Consider the following 19230-nt stretch of genomic DNA (forward strand, 5'->3'; position numbering starts at 1 on the left):
GTATAATGGAACAAATTAAGTCAATAGACTTTTGCTTCGGGTGTTTCAAAACGTGGAGATTAAAACAAATCCGCGATAGTCAGTTTTCAAATAAAACAAATTCCTTCTCATTATGATGATAATGTAAAAAATTCAAAATGTGAAATAACTCCTCGCTGGTAATTTATATATTTATTTCTGCATAGTTCATTATTTTAAATGTGTGTTTTCAATGAAATTCGCTTCTGTAATGGCATCGTCGAAATTTGGGAGTTTTAGCGTCATTTTATTAATAATTTAGTTATAATTTGTGATGAATTTGTTATAATTTTTGTGAAGACTAAGACTAAGATTTTTTCAAATTTTTAGTTTTTTTATTATCAATGATTTAGTTTTTTTTCAGATTTTTTTAGCAGAATTTTTTGTTAATTATTTTTGTGTATAATTTGTTAAGATCGCGTATAGCCGGGAGTTTTTTCAATTTTTGAAATTTTATCAATTTTAAAAACTTTAAATTTATACTACGAAATTTTAGTACCTTTTTAGCTCTCCCGGTTTAGCCAGTATAAGGGGTTGCGTTCATATAACTGTGTTGCTAAGCCAGAAGTCTCGAAACGTAAAAATCAGGGCCGTTTGGACCGTTTTCCATTAGAATGCATTACATTGCGCAATCTCCACATGTGAGTTCCCGCGCACTGCGCTATTATCCCTGACCCTGCGCGTTAAAAAATTGCGTGTGCCAGAAATTCTAGGAAATACGAAACCGCGAGTGGCTAAGTCGAAATTTCAGTGTAATTAGGAAACCGATCATGCTGTAGAGTTCGCATGCGCCACTACTTTAGAGGGCTGGCAATAGACGTACAATTCACATCCTGTTTTTAGAATTTTTATTTTGCATATATATATATATATATATATATATATATATAATTTCTTACATGTATACCTTCCTCAATCCATAAGGAATGTTTGTGCCAAGTTTTATACGCGTATGTAATCTTTAACGCGATTTCTTTGCAATGATTACCCACAACAAAAATGATCCCATGTGGGTCATCTTTATCCTGGTATCTCGGGTATGTTTCTGTATTGACCCATGTTGTGAAAATAATTGCCAAAGTTCACATCGAAGGCCTAGGTAACTTAGCATTATCTGCTTGCAGTCAGCAACACGTCACATTTCTACATCCGAAATAGCCTCACTAAAGATAAAATAACCACGTGATTACTTTTGCCTTTCGATTTAAAACGTACACCAGTTTGCACGAACGAGAAAATTCACCACAACTTTGCGGATGCAGCTCTCCTGCGGACGCCGACTGACAATTGCGGTCAGTAAGGGCGCTAATGAGGATCGAAAGTAAATTCTACAGTTATGCAAAACATTTGACAACTACCATCTAACTCTGAATAAGCAGTGTTCTCCTAAGGAAAATATTAAAAAATGTTGCAATATTTCAGTAATAGAAATCTATATCTACTGAGATTTAGAGTAGATAGAGTAGAGCATTGTGGTCTTTAAGGAAATTCAGTATCGCAGCTTCAATATGGGGCCTCAAAAATTACCGATGTTCATTTAATATTATTTATTAAAAGCAAAGATTACTTGAAACAGACTCAAAGTGCCTCCCAAGGGGTTTTCGAGGTCGCCAATCACAAATCAGGGGTCATAATATGAGAATGCAAAATAACGGATGTTAGCCAACCATAATTTTTTCAGCAATTCAAATCAACCTGATAGACTTGGAAATCATTACTCAGGAGTTTTCGGGTCGCTGATCACGAATTTTTTGTTTATGAAAATCGTGTGATAGTTCATAAAGAGAACTATGGTCTTCTTTCCAAGCGAGTTACTTATCATTTAGCAGTTTTCACTTGTTCTTAAATTTAACGGTAAAGTGTAATAACGTTGTTCTTGTATTTTAAGAAGTCACTTGTTCTTAATTTTTATTTTATGAAACTATGTACAAAACAAATGAAAAACAAGTGACTTCTAAAAAAGCAAGTATACCGTTATTGCACTCAACCGTTCAATTGTTTAACCTTCGTGTGTCGTTTGTCATAAGATCACCAATCTACCACTAATTAGATGAAAGTCCCCACTTCTTTATTTCAGTCGTTGTGGCTCATTGACGGAAGTCTAGCCTCCCTACCAAACAAATTTTATATTATAAGTTCGTTTTCATTCGATCTTCAACTGTTTGATTTTCATGTGTCATTTCTCAGTTGTTTGTCAATCCTGTTTCTCTACGTAGTGATCAATCATCAGTTGATGCGATTTATTTTCTGATCATTTTACGTTTCTGCGTTATTCGTCCAAATAAACTAAAATTCCTATTTTTTGTCGAAGTATGGGGACTAAAAAAAAAGGATTCTGGTTCTTCCACGCTAAAAGTTAGGCAACATAGGTACGCTAATCTTTTAAATATCGATGGGCATATCGGTAAGCGGTTAAGAAAACCTTCAAAACGAATGCGAGAAAAATGCCTACATGTACCTGCGAATTTAGGATTATGTACAAGATGTGCGACTACGTACATTGAAACCTCTTTAATTCGTTGGGATCGGTCAAAAGATATGCAGTCCAATGTGCACCAAATGTCAAATCTTAGAAGGTTTGATAGGAAAAGGTGAAGTTTTAATAGTTTTCTGGAGGTAGTGTGCAAAAGACAGTTGGTATGTTGTATTCTTTCTTTCAAGGGAAGCAAACTTGTATAATGCAGAATTGATTTAAATTAAGATTTTCCCAAATTATTTTTCAGTTTTAAGAATTTTCGAACGGTTTTATTGTCCCTGCAACTTTTAAAAAAGCTTAGGATGTTAGTAGCTTACCTTGTAGCTTACCTTGAATCGATTTATTATGCGAAACCGTCGAATGCTATCCGTACTGCATTCGTTTACCCAGTTTAGCATTAAGATTAATTATTGCGAATTACGATTAAAAATCGCTTTCCAGGCACACTGACTTTATTTTTTATGGTTCAGATATCTTATATATAACACGTACCACTGATTTTACGTGAATGTTCTTTTTATGGGACTTCATTCCAGCAGCAGCAGGAAGAATTCGGTGTTGAGATCCATGTATTTTGAGTACTAGCAATGACAGAATTTAGAGCAGTGAGTGAATAAATCAGCGATTTCTGCGAGTTGTAGTTTCTGCTTCGGCATTCTTATCCTTGATGATGCCGACAATCGAATGTCGAAAGAATTATCGTTTAGGTCTTTAGAAGAGTGATACTTAGAATTTCTATTCTCACTGACCGAAAGGTCATAGAGAACATTGCCTGGCGATTCACGATGGGGATCCACGTTAGCATGAACCTTAAGCTCCTCTAAAATAGCCAGAGGAGATAATTGAATAGGTTGTCCTTGAAATCGAGGTTCACTAGATACTATCTGTAAAAAGATAGCTTTCTTCTAGAAGTCATTCGCTTACCGCAACATGGATGGAATGATAACGTGTTGATAAGAGCGGCTCGACAGAGGTAGAACACTTTTCGTATTGACAGTAGTACCAGACCAGCACAGGAGACATATATTCACGAAGTATGACTAGACTGTTTTTGCCTTTGTATACTGAAATCATATAATTGTTGTTCCAGTTGTTCCAAGTTTCTGTCTTCTTCCTTGTAGAATGGCAGGCTTACATCGTCCTAGGAAGTTGTGGTTAAGCATCTTCTCCGTGAGGATTTTCGGACTTGCCTTAATTTTGAAAATAATTTTGAAAGGCCCAGATTAATTTGTGGTTCATACATGTTTATAATTTGTTCATGAACGGGTTCCAGTACTGATAGGGTTAACATAGTTATTTTTAAGTTACACCCTAGTGCAATTTGAATAAATCCCAAGCCTTAGAGTTTAATATGGCGAGAAGTTTCAGTACAGCAATGCAGCTTCGCATCTATTGCAGTAGGGGTTGAATATATCCAACCACTTAGAGATGGTATGACCTTCAAGTAAGGCTGATATTCAAACGACAACTGTATGTTTGCACAATTGAAAGGTTTTCAGAGATGGATTGAGCAAGAGTTGAGCCTCACAGGTTCGATGACTGTTCGTCTCATAAATGGGGAACATGCCTGGGCATGAATGGTATCTATTCATCCTTCTACAGATGACATACTCAACCCGCGTTATTAAAATGTAGATTCGCTGCATCTCTTTCTGTTCTCTTTTCTGAAATCAGTTGTTCTAATGTAAGTGCATTCATTTTATAAATGGTGTATTTGACATCATTCATGCGTGGGATGTCCAATACAACGAAGAGTGTACCATTTTTGCTTTTGATGGCCACTGCGGTGGTGTTTACTAATTATTTAATACTCACGTAGGGTCCCGTAATTGGAAAGGCCACTTTGGGTGCATGGTCTTAGACTGCTCGATATACTGATTCTAGCTGTTCGGATCTTAGCAACGCTGGATGTAGTTCTCCTTTTCATGGTTTCTGAATATACTCCTTCATCCAATCACCTGTTCAGGTATGCTCCTCCAAACCATTTTCTATAGCATTAAGTAACTTGTTCAGGGTATAGGAATAGATTCGATTGGTGAGTGCGGCCGATATTTCACTCAAAAGTGTCAGGAGAATATTTATCTCGTTCTGCAACAGCTGCTGTCGATGTTCGTCTACTTTGTTAATCCGGTTCAAGTCCTCCAGTTGGCATCGGATGACATGTGTTTGACGACCGACCATATGAGACAAATTCGCTTTAGCAAGATTAAGGTTGTTGATCTTTGCTTCTATGGCCTGTCCATGATGGTAAGTCCAAAAATCTGCGACCAACCCCACGATTTCTCCTATAAATCTCAACATGGCGGTAGTTCTTCATGCTCACATGTTGTTCGGCAAAGGGGAGAGGTGGTTTTTATTCTTGTAATACGCAAACTCGCGGATCTCCCCGTCTTTGTCGCTTATTATTCGCTCTGTAATTTCCAGCTTATTCTGCATATTGTTGTCTCGAATGATCTGCTTACAGACTTCTTTCAATATGTGTATGCAATAAGTTGCCAGTGACTGGTACCGGTTCTGCATTTCTGTCAAGGAATCGTGAAATTTGTTGACCTTCAGGAAGGTCTTAATCCTCCAATGTCTGACGATTCGCCTCATGGGTCCTTGATTCTTGTAGAAGATGCCATTACTAGCCTTGAACGGAAGTGCTCGTATTTTGGGCCTGCTGAAGTTTTGATGATGGGAGTGATTTACATTATCACTAAAACTAGTGATAGAATATGGCGGTACATAACTTCTGCACTCAGTTCCTAAATTGTGCATATAAGTATACAGTAGTGGTATTTTCAGTATCAAGTATAGTATCTAGTATTATCTCTAACAATACGTGACCATGAGCTTATCGGCATGCTTTGTAAACCTTTTACCGTCTTCGTCTACAAGGATTACATTATGATTTTTCGTAAAACCAACGATGGTATAGGTTCCAGTAGCTCAATTATCCAATTTATTTTTATACACGTCCTAGAATATGATCACCTTATCAGCAATCACTGCGTTTAGAGGGCGTAACTTTTCATTGTAACGTAATTTCGAGCATTCTTTTACTTGAATCATGTTTTTAGCTGCATTCTTTTGAATTTCGTGAAATCGAATAACCAAAACGCGGAAATAGGATCCTTATTTTTCTCATTTATCGACAGGTGGAAATGAGTTGGGTAGCAGCGCAGCACGTCCGTCGAGCAATTCCAAAGAAGTGAAATTCGTGGTATCATAAACGGACGCGTTAATCGCAAACATGGCGACCATTAGTTTGGGGATGACATCCGGAAGTAATTAGTTGTTTAACTGCGAATATTTTCCGCAATTCTCTTTAACAATTTGGTTATAAAACTTCTTCCCCGATCCGTAAGAATGCAGCGGAGGGCTCCATACTGTGCGATTATATTTTGAGCTACTGCGTGCAAGATGCTCGATGCATTTTTATTTGGTATGGGTACGGTTCTATATCATTTTGAAAAATTATCCTGCATGGTGAGGATATGCATATGAACATTCATTGTCATAGCCAGTTTGTCCACGGTATCGAGAAATATCCTATGGAGCACCCCACGAGTGTTGTCAGTGATAACCATTGGTTCTCGAGTACGTACTCTCATTAATTTATGCTCGAGGCAGCCATGTGCACCGCACCCGAATACGATGATAGGTTTTCGTTACGCCCTTATGTCTTGTTAATAGAATATCGTGATATTCTTCTATTATTTTTAACTGCAATTCATCCGGTGGTATTTCTGGCTTGCCGCTGCATAATGTGATAGTGGGGGAACCACTCTGGCTAGGTTAGATTGCAAATCGCTAGAGTTTGCCATACGACATATTTCACAGCGGTCACGTTCCAATTCCAATCTCATATTATGTAGACCTATCGTTACTTCTCTTTAATCCTGGAAGTCCTGTACATTGAGGTGCTCGGAGGCAATAAGCAACTTAAAAATGGGGTTTTGTAGGTTCACAAACTTCGGGGCTGAAGTGCGCACAATTATCTCGCCAATAAAATAGGGGTTTGCTTCATTCATGGCGTACAGAAAGGACTGTTTTTAATGAGAGTTATTCTACTGCACTGCGTATCCTGGACGCGTAATTAGGATAGGTTTCCTCTGTCAAGGAGATTGCCATAAAATTCTTGTTCAGAGGCTTTATCTTGTTAGCTGTGGAAACCGTACTGTCATTTTCGGACATTTCTGGAGTAGAATTCGCAAATGGCAGAGTTAATGTCTGAGGAGCTTGAAATAGAGATCTTCGAGATGGTTTTTGTCGCATGATCGGGGATTCTCTAATTTCAGATATATTCCTAAATCGCACGGTACCCTTTGGTTTGTTAATTTATGGTGTAGACTTATATGAATCCTTAAATGCGGAAGAATTGTCCTTGTTCTCGGAGTTTGTTCTTTGGTTGAGATATTCGTGAAAATATTTCAAAAATCTGTTTACCTTCTCAGGAAGTGTATCATCTGTTTCTATACAAGGGTTCATGTTTTGTAAAAGTAGCAAGAGATCTTGATCTTTTGCGCCTTCAGAGACCGCGCTAATTTGCAGCTGCGCTGGGTTAATAGCGGAGGGTTGAACCAAGCCTTCTTCAGTCCTAAAGTAGGACTGCTGATCAATGAGGGATTGATCAAATTACTTTATTGAGTTTTGCACAGTAGCATGAATTTGTGATAACCGAGTTTGTCGTCGCTATCTTCGACACTATTGGTACAATTAGGACTGATGTCGACAATGGTCGTAGCGAATGGTCCTGTTGATTCCTCTGCCTTGTTCTTGTGGAATGTGCTGCTCTTAGGGTGCTCTGTGATCATCAGATTATTTTTCTGGATCCCTGCTGGAGTGATTTGGCTAGCTTTTTCATTGCCTTGGATACCTTGATGGCTTGGGACTTGATTCGAATTTATGTTTAGCGGTGCTGAAGCTTAAAGCAACTCTTCAAACTCAGCTCGGTTTAAGACACGTTTTCCATCTGCAGTTTTCCATCCATTGGCCTTGCAAATGGGAAGTCACTGGGTATAACTGTCAATAAGAAATTTTAAATTTCTACATAAAACTAAACTACATGCTCAAGCCCTACCAAAAAATGGAAAATATACATTTTTTTAGGACTTTTCTAAAATTACAATTTCTTTTGTGACATTTTCCCTGCATTTGAATCGTTCGAATCAAAATTAAAATGTTCAAATTTTCCACTGTATTTTCGTCAAATCAAACTAAAATTACAAGCCCTACCAAAAATGGATAAAATAACACGTTTTGGACTTTACCAAAGTTATCATTCCTTTTTGAGATTTTTTCCTGATTTTTTGGATTCATTTTGCTCGAATTTCGACTATCTATTTTTCCACAGCATTTTTGATGAATAAAACTATAATGACAAACCGTTCCAAAAAATGGATAAAATTAAATCCTGTAGGACTTTTCATAATTTATTATTTTTTCCTGTATTTTGAGCGCTTGGATCAAAATTTCAAAATTTCCACGGTATTTTCTTAAAATTAAACTAAATTGTCAAGTCCTCAAAGAAACGGTTAAAATAACATTATTATTCAGGACTTTTCAAAAGTTATAATTCCTTTTTGAGATTTTTTCACGTACTTAGAACGTTTGGATTGAAATTTTTATTTTTCCACTGTGTTTTCGTAAAATTAAACTAAATTGTAAATTCTTATAAAAATCAGTTAAAATACAATTTCTTAGGACTTTTCAAAAGTTATAATTCCTCTTTGAGATTTTTCCTAATATTTTAAATCATTTGGATCGAAATTCGAATTTTCTATTTTGCCACTGTATTTTTGTAAAATTAAACGACATTGCTAAGCCCTAACAGAAAAAGGAAAAATTAAATTTTTGCAGGAATTTTCAAAATTTATCATTCCTTTTTAGGGAATTTTCAAGTATTTTCAATCGTTTAGATCGAAATTTGAATTTTCTATTTTTACACTATATTTTTGTCAAATTATACTATCAATTTGTCCAGTCCTACGCGAAATTGTTAAAATGAAATTTTTGAGCACTTTTCAAAAGATATAATTCTTTTTTGAGATTTCTCCAGTATTTTTTAATCGTTTGGATCCAAAATTTAAACGTTGTTTTTTCCCACTGTATTTTCTTAAAATTAAACTACATTGTCAAGCCCTACCAAAAAATGGAAAAAATAAATTTTTTTATGACTTTTCAACAATTATAAATCCTTTGTTAACATTTTTTCCTGTATGTTGAATCGTTTTCAACAGAATTTAAATTTTCAAATTTTCCACAGTATTTTCGTAAAATTAAACTAAAATTACAAGTCCTACCAAAAAATGGATAAAATCTAACTAAATGTTTAAGTTCTATAAAAAAATGGTTAAAATAGAATTATTTAAGATTTTTTAAAACTTATAATTCTTTCTGGAGATTTGTTCCTGTATTTTGAGTAGATTGGATCCAAATTTTCATTTTCTATTTTTCCACGGAATTTTCGTAACATTAAACTAATTTGTCAATTTCATTCAACAAATTTTTAAATGCAATTTTTCAGGCCTTTTAAATGTTATAATTCCTTTTCGAGATTTTTTCCTATATTTTCAATCGTTTGGATCAAAATTCTAATGTTTAAATTTTCAACAGTAGTTTCGTGAAATTATAATAAATTATCAAGTCCAAAAAAATAGCTACAATAAAATTATTATTTAGGACTTTTCAAAAATTATAATTGCTTTTTGAGATTTTTCCTCGTATTGTGAAATGTTCAGATTGAAATTTGAAATTTCTATTTGTCCACTGTGTTTTCGTAAAATTAAACCTTATTGTCAAGCACAACCAAAAACTAGAAAAAAAAATTTTTTTCCGACTTTAGAAAAATTATAATTCCCTTTTAGAGATTTTTTCCTGTTTTTTGAATCGTTTGAATCAAAATTTGAATATCATATCTTTCCAAGATATTTTCGGAAAATTACACTTAATTGTCAAGTTCTATAAACAAATTATTTAAACAAATTTTTTTAGGACTTTTAACATTTATAATTCATTTTTGCGATTTTTCCTGTATTTTGGTAATGTCAAGAAACGCCAATGTTATAAGGTTAAAAAACCTAGTCATATACTTTAAAATTTCTCCTTTATTTTATCTGAAACTTTATGAAACAGTAACAAAAATTATTGTATGGGAAAATGAGATTTCGAAACAACCTGCTTAGCGTAATATATGTCTTTGACTTTTAAATAATTCTTTAAGAAACAATCCAAGTTCCTATAAGAATGTTAGTTATAAATCTGTGTACTTTAATTCTTCATTTAATAATGAAATAACGAAATTCTACAAAATTCTTAACAACTGCATTCATATTTGTTTAAACCACTTAAAATTATTAGAGACCTTGAAAATTCTTTGTAAATACTTTGTAAATGTTTAAGTCTCTTGAAAATGCCTGATATTTTTTTAAGCATTCTGAAATACTTCCAAAGCTTTGAAAGCCCTTTAAGCTTTTGAATTACATAATAAATTATGGGAATTGTTAGAATTTCTATAAGTAATTAAATCCTTCGATATCTTTTGAAATTTCTTGAATATTTGGAATAGTTTGAAATTTCATTAAATTACAGCAATCAATTCAAAATTTCCTTGTAAAATTTTAAAATAATATAAAATATGTAAAATCCTTGATTATTGTTTGAAACTTTTCAAATATTTTAAAAATACCGTGGGATTTGAAATAATTATTGGGACACTCTATCAATTGACCCTCAGGATCAATTAGATAATCAGTTGAAAAATGTATTCAAATTCCTGAAAAAGTGTTCAATTAAAAGCTCTTGAAAATGCATTAGACATTAATACACGACGATTGGCAAGGGTCGTTGAAGTGACACGAGTGAAACTGAAGGCTGCCGGTTGTTGTTGATCGGTTGTAAACACGCGATTACAATGCGCTATCGAAATTCGGAGGTTAGTAGTTTCTTTTCGTGATAAGTGGAATTTTATTTTATAAGCTTACTGCTCATCTATCCTGACTTGTGATAGGAAATTTTAGATCAGAGTTATCGTTTTTATTTTAGGACAAGGATTTTTCGTGAAGAAATATAATTTGACTTGGATCAGCGAATGTTTGGCATGTGCATTCGTCACAATTTGAAGGTGCCCTTTTCCAAATTTGAGATAAGTATAAGTACTTCAAGTAAGTTTTAGAGTATAATTTGTATTTCAAAGAAGAAATATAAATTGTAAATTGTATTGTTCACTTTTGTTACTACAATATCTTAAATATGGGTATGTCACGAAATTGGAATGATCATATTAAACTTACCGTTCAGGTGCTTTCAAAACATCCAAACGGACAGAAAGGCGAATTTGACAGGTCACTAAAATGATCTTGTCAAAACTTCTACCCTTTTCCAAAGTTTCGTGCGGGCGGAAAGGCACCCCTATGACTAGTAAAAAGAATAATGTTGGACAAATCACTACCCATTTCCAACTTTTCGTGAAATATGATCATTACTATATATCGTGACAGACCCATATCTGAGACATCGTAGTAACAAAAGTAACAATAATTTTTTTATTTTTCCTTATCAAATCGATTCATTTATCGTTCAGTTAAATATTCTAATAGTTTGTTGCCAAATAAAATTTGTTTCCTGTCAAAATAGAGGTGACAGGTGACGCCCTTATTCTGGAATCTAACCAATAAATTTTTTGAACTAAAAATTCAGTTATTTGATTTGAACATTTAACTTTTTTGCTCAAAATTCGTTTTTGTTTTGTTCTTTAAGAATTCGCTTCTTACCAGAATATTTAACTATTATATCTTTTGTCGAAAGCCTATATTTCTTTTAAATAAAAATTCACCTATTTGATCGGAAATTTATATTTTTTATCCAGCAATTAAACTATTTGTACGAGGCTTGTGTACTCTGCAAAGAAATTTCCTTTTTTTGTAGCAGATTTTTCTTTATGGTTGAAAATCCATATTTTTGATATGTATAATTTAACTATTCCAGTCTAAGATTCATCATTTAAGTTAACAATTCATCAGTTTTGTTGACAAATAATTTCTTCAACTGAAAATATACAGTGAAAGTATTTAATAGCCCTCCCTTCTATAGCCCTTCCGAGAATTGAGGCCGCGCCGCCTGTAGATATAACAGGAGCTGCGCGGGGTGCGCGGGATATGCTGCTGTCACTCAGGCGAGCACTCAAGCATGAACAAACAAAAGAGGAGCGGACTATAATGAGTTAATTCCCACCCACCGTCAGCCCCAAAATCGGGGCAAGAGAAGAGTTTCACTGTAATTCTCAATTAAAAAAAAATTATATTTCCTAACTCTAAATTCAACAAATTGTTAAAAAACTAATTTTTTTTGTAAAATTATGTTTGTCATACTTGGTTGAATGTTAAACTCTTTAGTTAAAAATTAATTTTTCTAGACGAAGATTCATCATTTTAAATAAAAATTCATTACTTTGGTTGAACTTTGATTTAAAATTAATTTATTTCAATTTTTGGTTTAAAAATGTCCTTTTTTAGTTAAAAATTCATCTTTTTTAGTAGAAATGAACCTTTGCGTTGGAAATTCATATTTTTGGTCAAATGTTCAATCATTCTAGTTAAAAATTTATGGTTTTAATTGAAAATCAATCTTCCTGCTTTAAAATTTAACTCTTCCAAAGATAAAGGTTTTAAATTTTAGTTAAAAATTTATCACTTTGTTTAAAAATGTAACTCTTTTCTTGAAAGTAATTTGGTTTGAAAGTTCTTTTGGGGGGGGGGGGTTAAGTATTGGTAAGCAAGTTATCTTTTTTAATGATAATTAATTTGTTGTGGTTGAAAATGCAACTGTTTCACTTAAAATTCACTGTTTTAGTTACAAAACTCATATTTTTTGCTTGAAAATTAACTATTGAAGTTAAAGATTCGTCATTTATAGTTGAAAATTCATCACTCAGGTCGAAAAGTTAACTCTTTTGTTGAAAATCCGTTTCATTTGTAGAAAATTAATTTTTTTACCTAAAAGTTTTTAAATTTTTAAATAAATAAAACTGTGATTTAGAAGAAAGAAGTTTAAAGAATCTCCGTTCCAAGTCAAAATTCGCCACAATTTAAAATTTCCTTTTTTCAAATTTTCGAAGCAGAAAATGCTTCAAGTAGTTTTTAGAGTAGAAGTAGAATTTCAAAAAGGAAATATTTATGAATTTTAATATATTTGTTTCGCATTCTTCGTTAGTAATTTACCTTTTTTCTTGGAAATTAATCTAGATTCAGTTAAAAGCTAAAGACTTTTGTTAAAAATTTATTTTATTGGTGCCAGAATCATCATTTGAATTGAAAATTGATCTTTTTTTAAAAATATAACTATATTCTTGAAAATTAATTTTTTAACTAAAAATTTAACTATTCTAGTAAAAAATTGAACTATTTTTCTGAAAATCAGTTTTTTTTGTTAAGAACTAGATTTGCAACGGAAAATTCAACTATTCTATTTTTGGATGAAAATTCATCTATTTGATTGAAAATTGATATTCTTTACTAAAAAATGAAAAATTTTTTTTTAATGTTGTGATTTGTGGAAAAAAAGCCTTTTTATAGAGAATTAATATTATTTGTTAAAAATTCATTTATTTGGAAGGGTACAATTCAACTATTCCAGTTTAAGATTCAGAATTTTACTTGAAAATATTCATCAGTTTGGTTGAAAATTATTTTTTCTACTGTCAATTTAATCGTCTCACTTTGGGCTGAAAATCACCTTTTCCAATTAAATATTTAACAATGAGAATGTAAAATTGCCTCTTTGTGTAAATTGAAAATTCACGTATTTAAGAAAAAACGACTTTTTTGGTCGAAAATCTACGTTTTTTTGTAGAAAATAATTTTTGTTAGTTAATCGCATTTTCATTGAAAACTTGTTTTTCTTTGAAAGAAAAGGAATTTTTTACCGAAAATTTAAATATTTTATTGAAAATTTGTTGCTTTTTTTGGTAAAAAATTATTTTTTTTGTCGACAAAAAAACAACTATTTTTCCGGCTAAAAACAGGTGACGCGCCTATTCTGCAACTGCAGCTGTTTTTTGTGGTTTGGTGATAGTTACATTTTTACCAGAAGATTTAACTTATATTTTTGGACGAAATTGTATTTTTTTAAAATGAAAATTCAAGTATTTGGTTCGAAATAAATATTTTTTATCCAGAAATTTAACTATTTGATTAAGAATGTATTTACCCTGTAAAAGAAAAACTTTTTTGTAGAAAATTGTACTTTATAGTTGAAAATTCATATTTTTGGTATATACCTATAATTCAACTATTCAAGTCGAAGATTCATCATTTGATTTCAAAATTCATCTTTTTGGTTGCAAATATAATTGTCCATTTTTTGTTGAAAATTTAGATATACTAGTTCAAAATTCAACAATTTGAATGATAATTTTTCTTTTTTAATTAAAAATTCAACTATATTGTTGAAAGTCCGCATACTTTGTTGAAAAATCTACTTTTTTCTTTTAAAATTATCTGTTTTAAACTTGGCTGAAAGGTAACCTCTCTGATTAAAATTTTTTTTTGGTCAAAGATTCATCAATTGAAAGAAAAATCAATTTATTTGGTTGAACATTTATTTTATGACTAAAAATTTAATTATTCAATTTTTAGTTAAAAAATTATCTTCTTTAGTTGAAAATTCATCTTTTTTGGTAAAAATGAATCTTCTGTATTGAAAATTCATTTTTTTGAAGTTGAATTATTTAAATTATTATTTATTGAATACTTTATTTTAAAAAGTAAGGAATAAAAGTATCTTCAGGAATAGGGTGTATTCAAAGTAATAAACAATTCATTAAAAAATATATATAATTCTCGTGCTTTTAATAACTGTTTATTGAAACTCTGTTTGCTCTCCCAAAATTACGAAATCTCAATCTGAATAACCATATCCATTTTTTGCTGTTACAGAAATGCATTATGTTATTACCGAATATTGTACGAAATATACTACCCTTGCCAAAAGCTTGGACCCTATGCTGCGCATCATCAGATGCCACAAATACCCGTGTGTCACATTATTCCACGTATCTTTTTTAATCTTGACTGAAAGTTACACTCTCTGATTAAAATTTTGTTTTGGTCAAAGATTCATCATTTGAAAGAAAAATTAATTTATTTGGTTGAACATTTATTTTATGACTAAAAATTTAATTATTCAATTTTTGGTTAAAAAATGATCTTCTTTAGTTGAAAATTCATCTTTTTGGGTGAAAATGAATCTTCTGTGTTGGAAATTCATTTTTTTAAGTTCAATTATTCTAGTAAAAAAAATCGTTTTACTTGAAAATTCCTCTTTCTGTTTTAAAATTTCTCTGTTTCGAAGACAAAGATTTAGAGTTTTAGTTAAAAATTCATCACTTTATTAAAAATGTATATAACTCATCTTGACAATCATATTTTTGAGGAAGTTTTTTTGTGTTGCTGTGAAAAGTAAAGTAACTTATTGCAATTGTTTATTTCATAGTTGTGTTTGAAAATTCATTTGCTTCTTTGAGCATTAATTTTTCAACTAAACGTTTAATTATTTAAGTTTTGATGGACAATTTATCTTTTTTAGTACAAATTAATTTTTTGCTGTTAAAAATGCAACGCTTTTAGATTAAAATTAATTGTTTTAGGTCAGAGCTCATCTTTTTTATTTAAAATTCAACTATTCAACTTAGAGATTCGTCATTTTAGTTGAAAATTCATCAATGCACATTTTTTGCCTTAATCGGCCGGATATTGACTAAGTTCTGATCATGTCTTGCCTTAATTGGCCGGATATTTACTAAGTCCTACTCACGTCTTTACTTAATTGGCCGGATATTGACTATGTCATGCTCATGTGCTGCGTTCATTGGCCGGATATTTACAAAGTCATGCTCACGTCTTGCTTTAATTTGCCGGATATTGAATAAGTCCTGCACATGTCTTACCTTAATTGGCCGGATATTTACTAAGGCCTACTCATGTCTTGCCTTCATTGGTACTGGGTCACTTTCTTCGCGGACGGCTACAAATGTATCCAAAGTTCTCAAATGAAATCTGCCTAATTTTAATTTGTTAGTATTAACGTCAATCAATACTTTATTCTTGAATTCAAAGGTTTAAAAAATTCAAAACATGAAAAAAATTCAACGGATTGCAAAGAATTCTAAGAAATACACAAAATTAAAATGAATTCAAATGATTCAGAGGAATTAAAGAACTCAAAAGAATTCGAAGGATTAAAAAAGTACAAAGAATCCAAAAGTATTCAATGAATCATAAAAAAACAAGTTCTGCACTTTAACAAATGGAAAGCTAGAGGGTGAATGAGGGCGGTCCCCCCCAAACCAAATTTTCGGATTTTTAAGTTGTTAATATTAAGGTTAAGCAATAATTGATTTTTGAATTAAAAGGTTTTAAAAAATTGAAAAAATCAAAAAATTGTAAAAAATCAAAAGAATTTAAAGAATTCAAACGAATTCAAATAATTCAAAAGAATTCAAAGAATCATAGAAAAAAAATGGAAATGGATGAGGGCAATTGTCTTTCCGTTGTGAAATAAGAATAATTATTGTAGTTTTTGTAAATAAATAAAATAAATATGAAGCATCTAAATTACAAATTTATTGTTCAATGCTGCATTTTTTGTAAAGCAATAACTGATTCTTTATTTGCATGTTGATGAATTTTAAACGGATTCAAAAGAATTCAGATAATTCAAAAGTATTCAAAAGAATTCAAAGAATCCGAATGGTTTTAAAGATTTCAAACGAAATCTTCCTAATTTTAAGTTGTTAATGTTAATGTTAAGCAATACTTGATTTTTGAATTCAAAGGTTTCAAAAAATTCAAAGCACCAAAACAGTGCCACAGAATGCAAATAATTCTAAATGATACACAGAATTTCGTCGAGTTCAAATGATTTGGAAGAATTAAAAAGTCTAAAGAATCCAAAGAATTCAAAAGAATTCAAAGAATACGAAACATTTTAAAGAATTCAAAATAATCGTCGTAATTTTAAATTGTTAATATTAATCTTAAGAAATACTTAATTTTTGAATTCAAAGGTTTCAAAAAATGCAAAGCACCACAACAGTGCCACGGATTGCACAGAATTCTAAAGAATACAAAGAATTTAGAAAATTTCAAATGATTTACAAGAATGTAAGGAATTCAAAGAATTCAAAAGAATTCTAAGGAATTCAAAGAATTCAAAAGAATTCAAAAGAATTCTAAGGAATTCAAAGAATTCAAAAGAATTCAAAGAAATAAAAAGAATTTTAAATAATTCAAAGAATCATAAAAAAAGATGTTCTATACTTTACTCTACACTTTAATTTTTGGTTGAGTAAAAAGTGGGTCTTTATTTGCAAATTAAAGAATTTTAAACGTATCCAAAAGAATTAGGAGAATTGAAAAGTATTCAAAATATTTCAAAAAATTCCAAAGCAGTCACAGGAACCAAATGCATTCAAGAAGTTCGAACTTACTCTCCCTATTTTTAAGTTTTTAATATTAACGATAAGCAATCCTTAATTTTTGAATTCAAAGAATTAAACAAATTCACGCATGAAAACAGTGCAACAGATTGTAAAGAATTTAATAAAATACAAAGAGAAGACAAACAAAATTAAACGAAATCAAAGGATTCGAAAGAATTAAAAGAATTTGAAAAATTCAAAGAGTTGATAAGTATTCAATGAATTGAAATGACTTTTTAGTATGAGGTCTTTGCTTTTAATTTGTAGTTAAAGAATTCAAAAGCAGTTAAAATAATTTTAAATAATTCAAAGATCTAAAATGAGCTCATCTTAATTTCGAACGAACTCTCCCTAATTTTATGTTTTTGATATTAATAATAAGCAATCCTTAATTAAACGAAAACAAAGGATTCAAAAGAATTAAAAAGAATTTGAAAAATTTAAAGAAGTAAAAAGTATTCAAGGATTCAACAGAATGCAAACAATAAAAAAATTCGAAACAATCTAAGTTTACAAAATAATTCAAAAGATTTCAAAGAATTCAAGAGCTCAAAGAATTTAAACGAATTCAACAGGATTCAAAAGATTATAAGATGTAATTGAAAAAAATCAAATAATGCGAAGAATTCAACAGAGTTGAGATCAAAATTATTATTTTTGTTTTCGTGTTCCTACTTGAGAGGATAAAGTTCAGTTTTCACAAGAAAATTCGAATCATCAGCCAAATCACCGCTACTTCTTAGTTTCCTTGCTTTTTAATATCATAAGTAACCATATTTTTTATAAAATATAAAAGAAATATGAAGTAAAAAAAGCAAGTAAAAAAATCGTAGAATATTATTGAATTCGAAATATTCAAAGAATACAATATAGTTTTTTTAATGAATGTGGAGAATTGAGAGAATTAAAGTATTTAAAGAATATTAAACATTAAAAATTTTCAAAGAAATCAAGTCTTTTCAATTAATTCGGATGGTTACAAAGAATTCACAAAAAGGCTACCGATGACACTATCAGAGAAACCTGAGGTTTCATAAATTAGAAGGTGGCAGCACATGTTTGCGAATATTTTTTTATTTAGACATGTAGTAACATTACAAAATTTAAAATTCTATCGTCATTACCGACTCAGTCTGTACGAAATCGGAAGGGCGCTTCGCCTAGCAAGCACAACAGCTAGGTGGCGCTCGCATCTTATTCTGAAGTTGCTTTCTCAATATTCAAATAAATTGAAATACAAGTCTCTGTGTTGAAGATTGTAAATATTAAAAATCAATATTTATCAATAATATAGCAACTTTAAATGGCCAGACAGACCTGTCCCATAATAATACCTATCATTTAAAAAAAGTAGCTTGATATTTTAATTTCCCTATTTTCAAATTGGCGGGAAAAATAACATTGGACAGTCGGTAATACGTGACATCATAATGTATCACATGCCTTTAAGGGCATATGATATTTTCAAATCGAACTACATAGATTTATTCTGAAGATGTTGGCCACACTTGTTTGAAATGTTAGAAATAGATTTTAAAATGCAATGTCAGGCATTCATTTCGCTCGAAATTTCAATTTTCTACTTTACCACAGTATTTCCGATAGATTAAAATAAAATGACAAGCCCTGCCAAAAACTAGATTAAAAAAATTTGGTGGGACCTTTCAAAAGTTATAATTACTTTTTGAGAGTTTTCCAAGTATTTTAAATCGTGAGAGTCGAAATTTTAATTTTCTATTTTACCACTGTACTTTCGTAAAATTAAACTAAAATGACAAGCCGTATTGAAAAAAGGAAAAAAAAACAACATTTTTTTAGGAAGTTTCAAAAATTATAATTCCTTATTCGAAAATTTTCCCTGTATTTTGAATCGTTTGGATAGAAATTTAAATTTTCTATTTTTCCACCGTATTTTCGTAAAATTAAGGTAAATTATCCAACCCAATAAAAAAATTGTTAAAATAAAATTACGTGGGACTTCTTAAAAGTTATAATTTCTTTTTCGAGAATTTTTCCTGTATTTTGGATCGTTTGGATCGAAATTGGAATTTTCTGTTTTTCCACTGTATTTCTTGAAAAATTAAATGAAATTGACAAGTCTTATAAAAATGGTTAAAATAAACTTTTTAGGGCTTTTTAAAAGTTATAATTACGAGGGTAGTTCAATGAGTCGTTAGAATGAAGTATAAAAACAATTTTTTTTGGGTAAATTTTTTTTTATTTTTCAACATAATCTCCTTGTAGCTCTATACACTTGGTCAATCGCTTTTCAAGT

The 19230-nt window shown here is 30.9% G+C and overlaps 1 protein-coding gene across 1 annotated transcript in view; it reads left to right on the top strand.

Moving 5' to 3' along the window:
• Positions 1-7213: 7213 nt before the first annotated feature.
• The window catches only part of LOC117173550, a 35203-nt gene continuing 23186 nt past the window's right edge, over positions 7214-19230 (top strand). Inside the window, exon 1 of the mRNA XM_033362190.1 lies at positions 7214-7278. Coding sequence (XP_033218081.1) covers positions 7214-7278 — 65 coding nt within the window. The remainder of the gene's footprint in view (positions 7279-19230) is intronic.

The sequence above is a fragment of the Belonocnema kinseyi genome, chromosome 5, assembly GCF_010883055.1.
Source record: "Belonocnema kinseyi isolate 2016_QV_RU_SX_M_011 chromosome 5, B_treatae_v1, whole genome shotgun sequence".
NCBI lineage: Eukaryota > Metazoa > Arthropoda > Insecta > Hymenoptera > Cynipidae > Belonocnema > Belonocnema kinseyi.